Below are 12,900 nucleotides of genomic sequence, written 5' to 3'. Positions count from 1 at the left end.
AGGGAGCAGCTGAAACTTCCCAGCTTGGCAGGAGAAAAAATCCTGGCGAGGGGATTTTCATAAAATCTCCTGGTTATTGGAACAATTCCCAACACAGCCGGACGGGCCTGGGCTTGTCTGGCCCTCGGTGCTTGACCAAACGGCAGCAACGGTGCTGCCACACCCCAGGGACACCTTTGGGTGTGGGTGTGTCACCCCAGGGACACCTTTGGGTGTGGGTGCCACACCCCAGGGACACCTTTGGGTGTGGGTGCCACACCCCAGGGACACCTTTGGGTGTGGGTGCCACACCCCAGGGACACCTTTGGGTGTGGGTGCCACACCCCAGGGACACCTTTGGGTGTGGGTGCCACACCCCAGGGACACCTTTGGGTGTGGGTGCCACACCCCAGGGACACCTTTGGGTGTGGGTGCCACACCCCAGGGACACCTTTGGGTGTGGGTGCCACACCCCAGGGACACCTTTGGGTGTGGGTGTGTCACCCCAGAGACACCTTTGGGTGTGGGTGTGTCACCCCAGAGACACCTTTGGGTGTGGGTCTGTGGTGTTTCACCCCAGGGACACCTTTGGGTGTGTGGTGTGTCACCCCAGGGACACTTTGGGGTGGCTGGGTGTGTGGTGTGGTGTTCCACCCCAGAGACACTTTTGGCTGCCCTGGTGTGTGGTGTTTCACCCCACAGACACTTTTGTCTTTTGGGTGTGTGGTGTTTCACCCCACAGACACTTTTGGGTGTGTGGTGTTTCACCCCAGGGACACTTTTGGGTGTGTGGTGTTTCACCCCAGGGACACTTTTGGCCATGGCTGTGTGGTGTTTCACCCCACAGACACTTTTGGCCATGGCTGGGTGGTGTTTCACCCCAGGGACACTTTGGGCCATGGCTGTGTGGTGTTTCACCCCACAGACACTTTTGGCCATGGATACGTGGTGTTTCACCCCATAGACACCTTTGGGTGTGGGGTGCTTCACCCCACAGACACTTTTGGCCATGGCTGGGTGGTGTTTCACCCCAGGGACACTTTTGGCTGGCTGGGTGCTGCCCTGGGCAGGTGGAGGCAAATCCAGGTGTGCAGGAGCTCTGATGGCTGCAGGATGGAGCCTCCCCCCATATCAGGGTCTGCTCCTCAGGGTTCCCTCTGTGGAGAAGCTTTAAGGTGATGGGGAAGGAAAGGAGTGGGTTCTGAGGGAGGGTTTGGATCCAGAGCTTTATTCTGCCCCACAGCAGCTCCAGCAGAACTCCTGACCCCGTGGGTGCTGCTCCTTTAACCCCAGGAGAGGGCAGGGAAGGGGCAGGGAGCCACCAGCCAGGGACAGGAGGGGAGGGACAAAGGGACAGAGGACACCAGGATGGCCCAGTGCCCCCCCAGGGGGGGAGGGCATCCTTTGAACCTGCCAATCACTCTGGAATTCCAGGATTGACAGACAGTGCTGGGAGGGGAAAGGAGAGGTGAGTGACACACCTGGGGGAGAAATCTTTAGGGAGGGACCCGAGGCGAGCCGTGACCCCACAGGTGACACCCGCTGTGTCTGCACAGGGCGGTGACAGCCCCGAGCGCCCCGCGGCCACCCGGGAGCGGCTCCTGGCCCCGGGCAGGGCTGGCTGCCCCCGAAGGGCCGGATGACAGATGCCTGCAGTGGAGCAGAGCCTGCTGCACCTCCCACTGCCAGCCTGGATGCCTCCGACCCGGAGCTGCACTACGAGGAGGAGGAGGAGGAGGAGGAGGAGGAAGAGGAGGCGTCCTCAGGATCCTCGGAGCCCTCGGACAGCAGCAGCATCTTCTCTGATGACTCTGTGTACCCCTGCTACGAGGTGTCCCCCGAGGCTGGCGGGGATGGGCTCCTCAGCCTCTACCAGTGCTGTGCCAGGAATGATGCCAAGCTGGTGTGGGAGAGGCTGGAGCGAGGGGTGACGCGGAGCGAGGCCACGGAGCTGGACCTCAACGGGAGGGTGAGCGGCTGGGGAGGCTGGGGAGGGCACCCTGCAGGGCTGAACAGGGGGTTTCAGGCAGGTCCTGAAGGCTGGGGGCTGCAGAGGGGCAGGAGGGTGGGATGGGTGGGATGGATCTCCTGGGATTGAGCCAAACCTTGGGGCAGAACATGGATTTTCCGGGAGCAGGCAAATCCTGAAGGTTGGGGCAAGAGGGTGGGATGGATCTCCTGGGATTGATCCAAACCTTGAAGCAGAATGAGGATTTTCCAGGAGCAGGCAGATCCTGAGGGCTGGGGGATGCTACAGCTGGTGGGGCAAGAAGGTGGGATGGATCTCCTGGGATTTACCCAAACCTTGAAGCAGAATGAGGATTTTCCAGGAGCAGGCAAATCCTCAAGGCTGAGGGCTGCTGAAGCAGGTGGGGCAGGAGGGTGGGATGGATCTCCTGGATTGAGCCAAACTTTGGAGAAGAACAAGGGTTTTCTAGGAGCAGGCAAATCCTGGAGGCTGAGGGTTGCTAGAGCAGGTGGGGCAGGAGGGAGAGGCCTGGGTGGGATGGGTCTTCTGGGATTGATCCAATCCTTGGAGCAGAACATGGATTTTCCAGGAGCAGGCAAATCCTGAAGGTTGGGGCAGGAGGGTGGGATGGATCTCTGGGATTGATCCAATCCTTGGAGCAGAATGAGGATTTTCCACAAGCAGGCAAATCCTCAAGGCTAGAGCAGGTGGGGCAGGAGGTTGAGATGGATCTCCTGGGATTGACCCAAACCTTGGAGAAGAACAAGGGTTTTCTAGGAGCAGGCAAATCTGGAGGCTGAGGGTTGCTGGAGCAGGTGGGGCAGGAGGGAGAGGCCTGGGTGGGATGGATCTCCTGGGATTGATCCAATCCATGGAGCAGAACAAGGATTTTCCAGGAGCAGGCAAATCCTCAAGGCTGAGGGCTGCTGAAGCAGGTGGGGCAGGAGGGTGGGATGGATCTCCTGGATTGATCCAAACCTTGCAACTGAATGAGGATTTTCCAGGAGCAGGCAGATCCTGAAGGTTGGGGCTGTTAGAGCAGGTGGGGCAGGAGGGTGGGATGGGTGGGATGGATCTCCTGGGATTGATCCAATCCTTGGAGAAGGATGAGGATTTTCCAGGAGCAGGCAGATCCTGAAGGTTGGGGCAGGACAGTGGGATGGATCTCCTGGATTGATCCAAACCTTGGAGCAGAACAAGGGTTTTCCAGGAGCAGGCAAATCCTCAAGGCTGAGGGCTGCTGAAGCAGGTGGGGCAGGAAGGTGGGATGGATCTCCTGGATTGAGCCAAACTTTGGAGAAGAACAAGGGTTTTCTAGGAGCAGGCAAATACTGAAGGTTGGGGCAGGAGGGTGGGATGGATCTCCCGGGATTGACCCAAACCTTGGAGCAGAATGAGGATCTTCCAGGAGCAGGTAAATCCTGAAGATTGGGGCAGGAGGGTGGGATGGATCTCCTGGGCTTGATCCAAACCTTGAAGCAGAACAAGGGTTTTCCAGGAGCAGGCAAATCCTGAGGGCTGCTGAAGCAGGTGGGGCAGGAGGGTGGGATGGATCTCCTGGGACTGATCCAAACCTTGAAGCAGAATAAGGATCTTCCAGGAGCAGGCAAATCCTGAAGGTTGGGGCAGGAGGGTGGGATGGATCTCCTGTGATTGACCCAATCCTTGGAGCAGAATGAGGATTTTCAGGCAAATCCTGAAGGCTGAGGGCTGCTGAAGCAGGTGGGGCAGGAGGGTGGGATGGATCTCCTGGATTGATCCAAACTGTGGAGCAAAATGAGGATTTTCAGGCAAATCCTGAAGGCTGGGGGCTGCTGAAGCAGGTGGGGCAGGAGGTTGGGATGGATCTCCTGGGATTGACCCAAACCTTGGAGCAGAATGAGGATTTTCCAGGAGCAGGCAAATCCTCAAGGCTGAGGGCTGGAGCGTGGGATGGATCTCCTGGGACTGACCCAGCCCTTGGAGCAGCCCCTTGTCTGCCCTCCCACCCTGCTCCAGCCCGCTTTGGGTGCGGGGTCGGTTTGGAACGGCCGCGGGGTCCCGCGGTGCCGAGCGCTGCTGCCGCTCCCTCTGCAGAACGCGCTGATGCTCGCCTGCTCCAAGGGCTTCGTGGACATCGTGCCCCTGCTGCAGAAGTGTCCCTACATCAACATCAACCAGCAGGACAACGACGGCAACACGGCCCTCATGATGGCTGCGCAGGCAGGTCAGCACCCCTGCCCTTCCCCAAAAAGGGTTTTTTGTTTTCTGTCATGGATTTTTATTTTTTCTGTCATGGAAGCCGTGCTCCCACAGGATGTGGGACATCTGCTGTGTTTGGGGTTCACCTCAGCTCTGCTTTAAAAGTGATGAGAAAATGGAGATTCCCGCAGTGGGGCTGGGTTGGGTGGCAGAGCTGCCCCTCGTGCTGCCCCAGGAGCCACAAAAGGCTCCGAGCCCAAACCTCCCACCCGGCTCCCTCCCCGTGATTTACCCAGAGGGGAAGGAGAAGGGTCCCAAAGGGGGGATCAGCCTCAATTCCCATTGTATCCTTGCTAGGATTCATCACTTTCTGGGTTTTTTTGCATTTTTGGAGTCTTTCCTGTGTTCTCGACTAAAGCAGCTGGTTTGTCAGTGCTGCTGCCTCCATGTCCAAATTGAAATAAACCCAAACCAAAATGGATCCGAACTGAAATGGACCCGAACCAGAATGGATCCAAACCAGAATGGATCCAAACTGAAATAAACCCAAACTGAAATAAACCCAAACCAAAATAGCCCCAAACCGAAATAAACCCAAACCAAAATGGACTTGAACCTGAATGGACCCAAACCGAAATAAACCCAAAATGGACCCGAACCAAAATGGACCCGAACCAAAATGGACCCAAACTAGAATGGACCCAAACCGAAATGGACCCAAACCAAAATAAACCCAAACCAAAATGGATTCAAACAGAAATGGACCCAAACTGAAATAAACCCAAACCAAAATAAACCCAAACCAAAATGGACCCAAATCGAAATAAACCCAAACCAAAATAAACTCAAATCAAAATGGATCCAAACCAAAACAGATCCAAACTGAAATGGACCCAAACTAAAATAAACCCAAACCGAAATGGATCCAAACCAAAATGGACCCAAACCAAAATGGACCCACTCGAAATGAAACCCAAACCAAAATGGACCCAAACCAGAATGGACCCAAATCGAAATAAACCCAAACCAAAATAATCTCAAATCAAAATGGATCCAAACCAAAACAGATCCAAACTGAAATGGACCCAAACTGAAATGGACCCAAACCAAAATAAACTCAAATCAAAATGGATCCAAACCAAAACAGATCCAAACTGAAATGGACCCAAACTGAAATGGACCCAAACCAGAATGGACCCAAACTAAAATGGACCCAAACCAAAATGGATCCAAACTGAAATAAACCCAAACCAAAATGGACCCAAACCAAAATGGACCCAAACCAAAATGGACCCAAACCAAAATGGATCCAAACCGAAATAAACCCAAACCAAAATGGACCCAAACCAAAATGGACCCAAACCAAAATGGACCCAAACCAAAACAGACCCAAACTGAAATGAAACCCAAACCCAAACCCAAACCCAAACGGACCCAAGCCCTTTCAGCCCTGACCCCTCAATCCTCCACTCCTGCACCCCGCGGAGTTCAGCTGCCGAATTCTCTGTCCCTGGCGGTCCCTGGCGGCGGTGGCAGCTCTGACACAGCTTCCCTCTGGCTCTGCAGGACACATCACCATCGTCAACTACCTCCTGAACTACTACCCCGCCCTCCAGGTGGACCAGAGGGACCCGCGGGGGCTGACGGCGCTGATGAAGGCGGCGGTGCAGGGGCGGCAGGACTGCGTCACCGCCCTGCTCCTGGCGGGTGAGCGGGGTCCCGGGGACCTGGGGGGGTCACAGCTCCTCGGGGACCCCAGGGGGTGTCACAGCTCCTCTGGGACCCTGGGGGTGTCACCCCTCCTCTGGGACCCTGGGGGTGTCACCCCTCCTCTGGGACCCTGGGGGTGCCAATCACATCTCCTCTGGGATCACATCTTCTCTGGGACCCTGGGGGGCTGTCACAGCTCCTATGGGACCCTGGGGGTGTCACCCCTCCTCTGGGACCCTGGGGGTGTCACAGCTCCTCTGGAACCCTGGGGGCTGTCACACCTCCTCTGGGACCCTGGGGGTGTCAATCACATCTCCTCTGGGATCACATCTTCTCTGGGACCCTGGGGGGTGTCACGTCTCCTCTGGGACCCTGGGGGGTGTCACAGCTCCTCTGGGACCCTGGGGGTGTCACCCCTCCTCTGGGACCCTGGGGGTGTCACAGCTCCTCTGGGACCCTGGGGGTGTCACCCCTCCTCTGGGACCCTGGGGGGTGTCACAGCTCCTATGGGACCCTGGGGGTGTCACCCCTCCTCTGGGACCCTGGGGGTGTCACCCCTCCTCTGGGACCCTGGGGGTGTCACAGCTCCTATGGGACCCTGGGGGGTGTCACCCCTCCTCTGGGGCCCTGGGGGTGTCACAGCTCCTCTGGGGCCCTGGGGGTGCCAATCACATCTCTGGGACCCTGGTGGGTGTCACAGCTCCTCTGGGACCCTGAGAGTGCTGTCACACCTCCTCTGGGACCCTGGGGGTGTCACCCCTCCTCTGGGACCCTGGGGGTGTCACCCCTCCTCTGGGACCCTGGGGGTGCCAATCACATCTCCTCTGGGATCACATCTTCTCTGGGACCCTGGGGGGTGTCACACATCCTCTGGGACCCTGGGGGGTGTCACCCCTCCTCTGGGACCCTGGGGGTGTCACACCTCTGGGACCCTGGGGGTGTCACCCCTCCTCTGGGACCCTGGGGGTGTCACCCCTCCTCTGGGACCCTGGGGGTGTCACAGCTCCTCTAGGACCCTGGGGGTGTCACCCCTCCTCTGGGACCCTGGGGGTGCCAATCACATCTCCTCTGGGATCACATCTTCTCTGGGACCCTGGGGGGTGTCACAGCTCCTCGGGGACCCTGGGGGGGGTCACAGCTCCTATGGGACCCTGGGGGTGTCACAGCTCCTCTGGGACCCTGAGAGTGCTGTCACACCTCCTCTGGGACCCTGGGGGTGCCACCCCTCCTCTGGGACCCTGGGGGGGTGTCACAGCTCCTCTGGGACCCTGGGGGTGTCACAGCTCCTCTGGGACCCTGGGGGGTGTCACAGCTCCTCTGGGACCCTGGGGGGTGTCACAGCTCCTCTGGGGCCCTGGGGGTGTCACCCCTCCTCTGGGACCCTGGGGGGGGGTCACAGCTCCTCTGGGACCCTGGGGGGTGTCACACCTCCTCTAGGACCCTGGGGGTGTCACAGCTCCTCTGGGACCCTGGGGGTGTCACAGCTCCTCTGGGACCCTGGGGGTACCAATCACATCTCTGGGACCCTGGGGAGGTGTCACAGCTCCTGTGGGACCCTGGGGGTGTCACCCCTCCTCTGGGACCCTGGGGGGGGTACCAATCACATCTCTGGGACCCCTGGAATGCCAATCACACCTCCTCTGGGATCACACCTCTCTGGGATCACATCTCCTCTGGGATCACATCTCCTCTGGGACCCTGGGGGGGCCAATCACCTCTTTGGGACCCTGGGGGTGCTAATCACATCTGTGGGACCCCTGGTGTGACAATCACACCTCCTCTGGGATCACATCTCCTCTGGGGCCCTGGGGGCACACACGTGGAATGTGTTATGGAGATTCGTTTACCAAAGGGTTTTTTCCTTAATTTGCCACGGGGTGGTGATTGGATTGATTGACCAATTAGGCTGACGCTGCATCAGGCAGTCTGTGAGGGTTACGAGATTCTCAATAGCATGGTATTGTATAGTATAGCATCACAGAACAATTAATCAGCCTCTGTAATCATAGTCAATGCTAATTATTCCCCGTTCAGGGGACTGTTGCCACAACACCTCGGGGTTCCTGGGGGAGGGTGGCACTGCTGCTCGGGGTGGCACTGCCACTCAGGGTGGGACAACGTGGTGAGGATGCCTTGGAGAGGCTGCCTAGAACAGGGGCTGGACAAGGTCAAGGACAAAGAATAAAGTGGGTGTTTATTAAAGGCCTCCAATTTACAGTTTCTATTACAAATAGAAACAATCTGGGCAGTCAGAAGCCCCCCAGAGGCTGCACCCAAGGTGGATGATGAGTTTTTCTGACAGATAGAAATTTGGTCCGTTTACATATCAGGGGTTAATCCTCCAATTACAGCTTCAGGCAATGAAGTCATTCATTACCTTCAGGTAATAAAGTCATACTCCCCCAGTCTGCAGCCCCTCAATTCCCTTTTATTTACCCTTTTCGGGGCCTGAGGCCATGAAACAATCTGGGCAGTCAGAACCCCCCAGAGGCTGCACCCAAGATGGATGATGAGTTTTTGTGACAGATAAAAGTTTGGTCCATTTACATATCAGGGGTTAATCCTCCAATCACAGCTTCAGGCAATGAAGTCATTCATTACCTTCAGGTAATAAAGTCATACTCCCCTAGTTTGCAGCTCCTAAATTCCCTTTTTGGGGCCTGAGGCTGCTGGGTGTCCATCAGGAATCCTTTTTCCTGACCCAAGTGTGAAGACAGCAGCTAACACTTCATCTGCAGTTTAGAACCACGCAGAGCAGGGTTCAAAAAACATCAACCCTAAATTCCTGCTGTCCCCAGGAGCCGACCTGCAGGCCGTGGACGCCGTGAAGGGGAAGACAGCCAGGGAGTGGGCGACCTTCACCGGCCGCTTCGAGACCACCGTGCGCATCCGGAGCCTGCTGCGCCGCCCGCGCGCCGAGCAGTTCGCCGCCCAGTACCGGCCCGAGTGGCCGGCGCTGGCCGAGCTGGTGGCCAAAGCCCTGAGCCCCAAATCCAGGAGCAAGAGGCTGTCGGAGAAGATCAGGTCCATTTTCACCTTCAACATCCCGCGCAACCCCGAGGAGGACGGCGTGCTGGACCACATGGTGAGGATGACCACGGCGCTGGGCAGCCCTTTCGTGGCCACCGCCTGCCAGACCGTGTGCCCCGACAGCCCGCCCGAGGTGGGCAAGCGCCGGCTGTCGGTGCCGGAGATCCTCGGGCAGCACCTGCCGGATCCAGGTGAGGAATCGGAGCCGTCCTCGAGGCCCAGCACCGGGGGATCCTCCTGCAACGGCCGGGCCGTGTCCGAGCTCCGGCCGCCGCCGCCGCCGCCCCGGCGCTTCCTGAGCTTCCTGCCGCTGTGGCTGCGCCGCAGGAACAGCGTCTTCCCCGGGGAGCCCCTGCCCAAAATCAAAGTCAGCAAAGCCTCTGGATCGTCTGCCGGGGAGAGGAAGCCGCGGGTGAAGGACAAGCACCTGCTGCAGCCGCCGCAGTGGAGGTACAAGGTGCTGAAGGAGGAGAAGAAGGCGGCCGAGGAGGCCAAGAAGGGGGAGAAGGAGAAGGAGAAGAAGAAGAAGAAGAAGAAAAAGAAAGGCTGAGGAGGGAGGTGTCGGGGTGGGGACAAGGTTCTTGCCGTCCCCTTGGGTTTGCTGACTTCTCTGGCACAGGGGGGGTTTTGTTCCCGGTGGATGGGAATGGAATATCCCCAAAGGTTCACAGGCCCCTGCCTGGCCTCTCGTCCTCTCCACCCCAAGGGTGGCCACCCTGGCATGGGACATTTCGTGCTGGGCACCGATGTCCTGAGACCCTGAAGCTCCAGGAATGCCTGGGAGCAGGACTGTGGCACAAGTCCTTCCTATTTTTCCCTTTTTTTTTTCCCCCCCCTCTTTTATTTTTTTTGTCTTTTTTTTTGCCTCTTTGATTTTCCCAAGCTCTCTCTGCATTGGAATGTGGCTGAGCAAATTAAAATGGAACTGGTTGCCATGTTAACAGGATTGATTGCCTGAATAAAGCTCAGGGTTGCTGTGGGGCTGGCAGGAGCGCTCCCCCTTTGCTGCTGGTGTCCCCTGGCCGCCCTGTCACCTCCCCGGTGACATTCCCCACTCCTGCCTGCTCCTGGGTGGCGGATGGACACACCAAGGCTCACAGCTCCGTGCTGTGGAGGGAGCACCAGCTGCAGGCACGGGCTGGAAATGCCGGGGATGCTCGTGGGCTCCATCCCAGCTGCCCCCAGAGCTCAGCAGCAGCAGCAGGGTGCTGGTGTTCCCAGATTTTTCAGGATATTTCCAGGTTCCCCCAAACCCAGCTCCATGCCAGGGTGCAGGAAGGGGAGGCTGGGCTGCTGGCTCCTGCAGCATGGGCAGAGTTTGGCTCAGGGAGGGCAGCAGGCAGGGTCACAGTGCTCAGAGCAAAAGCCACCCAGGTCATAAATAACTCTTGGCCAGGTGTGGAGCTTCCACCCTGCACCACCCCCGTTTTTGGGGGGACAGAAGTGCACACTCCCCCTTGGAAGCTGCAGCTCTGTCAGAACCCAGGAAATTTCTCTGGCTGCCTGGGGGGCTCAGAGACCTTGGCACAGAGCCCAAGACCCCTGTGCCCCTGATCTTGACCCATGGGAAAACAATTACCAACCTTGATATGAAGAATTACAAGTCAAAAGAGCTGAAGTAGAATAACAGTTAGTTTGTCACGGTATGAAAAATCGATTTTTGAGGGTTTTAGAATGGGGGCTCGGGGTCCCAAGATGGAGGAATCTGGGTGTGCCTTGTCCTTTTTCCTTCTTCTTCTTGGCCTCCATCTGCTGGGTGATGGTGGCACTTCTGGACTGGTTTAGAGCAGAAGCTCGCTGTCTGACATAGGTGATGGGAAGTTATTGTAAATAAAGTACAAGTAGTTCAAAGTATAAAACACCAACACCTCCCCAAGGGCTGGAAACAATGAGGAGCTTTGGGTGAGGAGCTACAAACCCCCAGAGTTTGAGTAGAATGGCAGTGAATTTGTCACAGGGTGAAAATGCAGAATTTTGGGGGTTTAGAATGGAGGTTCAGGAGGCGAGATGGAGGAATCTGGGTGTGTCCAGTGTTTCTCCTTCTTGGCCTCCATCTGCTGGGTGATGGTGGCACTTCTGCATTGGTTTAGAGCAGAAGCTCACTGTCTGACAGAGGTGATGGGTATTGGGAAATTATTGTAAATAAAGTACAAGTAGTTCAAAGTACAAAACACCAACACCTCCCCAAGGGCTGGAAACAATGAGCAGCTTTGGGTGAGGAGCTACAAACCCCCAGAGTTTGAGCAGAATGGCAGTGAATTTGTCACAGGGTGAAAATGCAGAATTTTGGGGGTTCAGGAGGCGAGATGGAGGAATCTGGGTGTGTCCAGTGTTTCTCCTTCTTCTTCTTGGCCTCCATCTGCTGGGTGATGGTGGCACTTTTGGATTGGCTTAGAGCAGAAGCTCTCTGTCTAACAGAGGTCATGGGTATTGGGGAGTTATTGTAAATTGTGTCTTTTTAGTAGTTTTTAGTATAAAAAGACACCACCACCCCAAGGACGGGCAGTGTGCCTCAACCCGACCCGCCAGAACCTCGACAGGTCAGAGGAAGAATTTTATAGGTAAGAAATGATGAACCACCTTGAGAAGGAGAACAGAAGGATCCTGGCTCCTGCCTGGGCTCAGGTAGGTGCCTCAGGATCCCGGGGAGCAGCAGAGCTCCCGAGGCAGCCCTGCCCTCCGTGGGCACCGGGAGGATGGGGCTGCTCGGGGAAGGGGCTGCAGCCGCCCCGGGGGATCCTCCCCGTGCCTCGGCTGGGGGGGCAGCGCCGGGTGGGGCAGGCGGGACACGGGGCAGCCGTGCCACCAGCTGTGCCACCAGCTGGGCCATCATTGTGCCACCAGCTGTGCCATGAGCTGTGCCATCAGCTGTGTCACCAGCTGTGCCACCAGCTGTGCTATCACTGTGCCACCAGCTGTGACACCAGCTGTGCCATGAGCTGTGCCATCAGCTGTGACACCAGCTGTGCCATCACTGTGCCATCAGCTGTGACACCAGCTGTGACATGAGCCATGCCACCAGCTGTGCCATCACTGTGCCACCAGCCGTGCCATCACTGTGCCACCAGCTGGGCCACCAGCTGGGCCACCAGCTGGGCCATCACCGTGCCATCATCTGTGCCACCAGCTGTGCCATCACTGTGCCACCAGCCGTGCCATCACTGTGCCACCAGCTGGGCCACCAGCTGGGCCATCACCGTGCCATCAGCTGTGCCACCAGCTGGGCCACCAGCTGGGCCATCACCGTGCCATCAGCCGTGCCACCAGCTGGGCCATCACTGTGCCACCAGCTGTGCCATCAGCTGTGCCATCAGCTGTGCCACCAGCTGGGCCATCACCATTCCACCAGCTGTGCCATGACTGAGCGACTGGCTGTGCCACCAGCTGTGCCATCAGCCGTGCCACCAGCTGTGCCATGAGCTGTGCCATCAGCTGTGCCACCAGCTGTGCCACCAGCTGTGCCACCAGCTCTGCCACCAGCTGTGCCATCACTGAGTCACCAGCTGTGCCATCACTGAGTCACCAGCTGTGCCACCAGCTGTGCCACCAGCTGTGCCATGAGCTATGCCATCGCCGTGCCATCACTGTGCCACCAGCTGTGCCACCACTGTGCCACCAGCTGTGCCATGAGCTATGCCATCGCCGTGCCATCACTGTGCCACCAGCTGTGCCACCACTGTGCCACCAGCTGTGCCATCACTGTGCCACCAGCTGTGCCATGAGCTGTGCCATCACTGTGCCACCAGCTGTGCCATCACTGTGCCACCAGCCGTGCCACCAGCTGTGCCATCACTGTGCCACCAGCTGTGCCACCAGCTGTGCCATCACTGTGCCACCAGCTGTGCCACCAGCTGTGCCATCACTGTGCCACCAGCTGTGCCATCACTGTGCCATCACTGTGCCATCACTGTGCCACCAGCTGTGCCACCAGCTGTGCCATCACTGAGTCACCAGCTGTGCCATGAGCTGTGCCATCACTCTGCCACCAACTGTGCCATCACTGTGCCATCAGCTGTGCCATCACTGTGACC

At 57.7% G+C, this 12,900-nt stretch overlaps 1 protein-coding gene across 1 annotated transcript; it reads left to right on the top strand.

Moving 5' to 3' along the window:
- Positions 1-1,618: 1,618 nt before the first annotated feature.
- On the top strand, positions 1,619-9,419 carry ANKRD33 (ankyrin repeat domain 33; the record flags this gene model as incomplete). Its single annotated transcript, XM_084223481.1, has 4 exons — positions 1,619-1,948; positions 4,025-4,154; positions 5,696-5,836; positions 8,638-9,419. 4 exons carry the CDS (start codon positions 1,619-1,621, stop codon positions 9,417-9,419), a joined length of 1,383 nt encoding a protein of 460 aa, XP_084079607.1.
- Between the last annotated feature and the right edge of the window lie 3,481 nt (positions 9,420-12,900).

This window comes from Fringilla coelebs, assembly GCF_963513975.1.
Source record: "Fringilla coelebs genome assembly, chromosome: 30".
Taxonomy (NCBI): Eukaryota; Metazoa; Chordata; class Aves; order Passeriformes; family Fringillidae; genus Fringilla; species Fringilla coelebs.
This window is presented reverse-complemented; position numbering and strand designations above follow the sequence as displayed.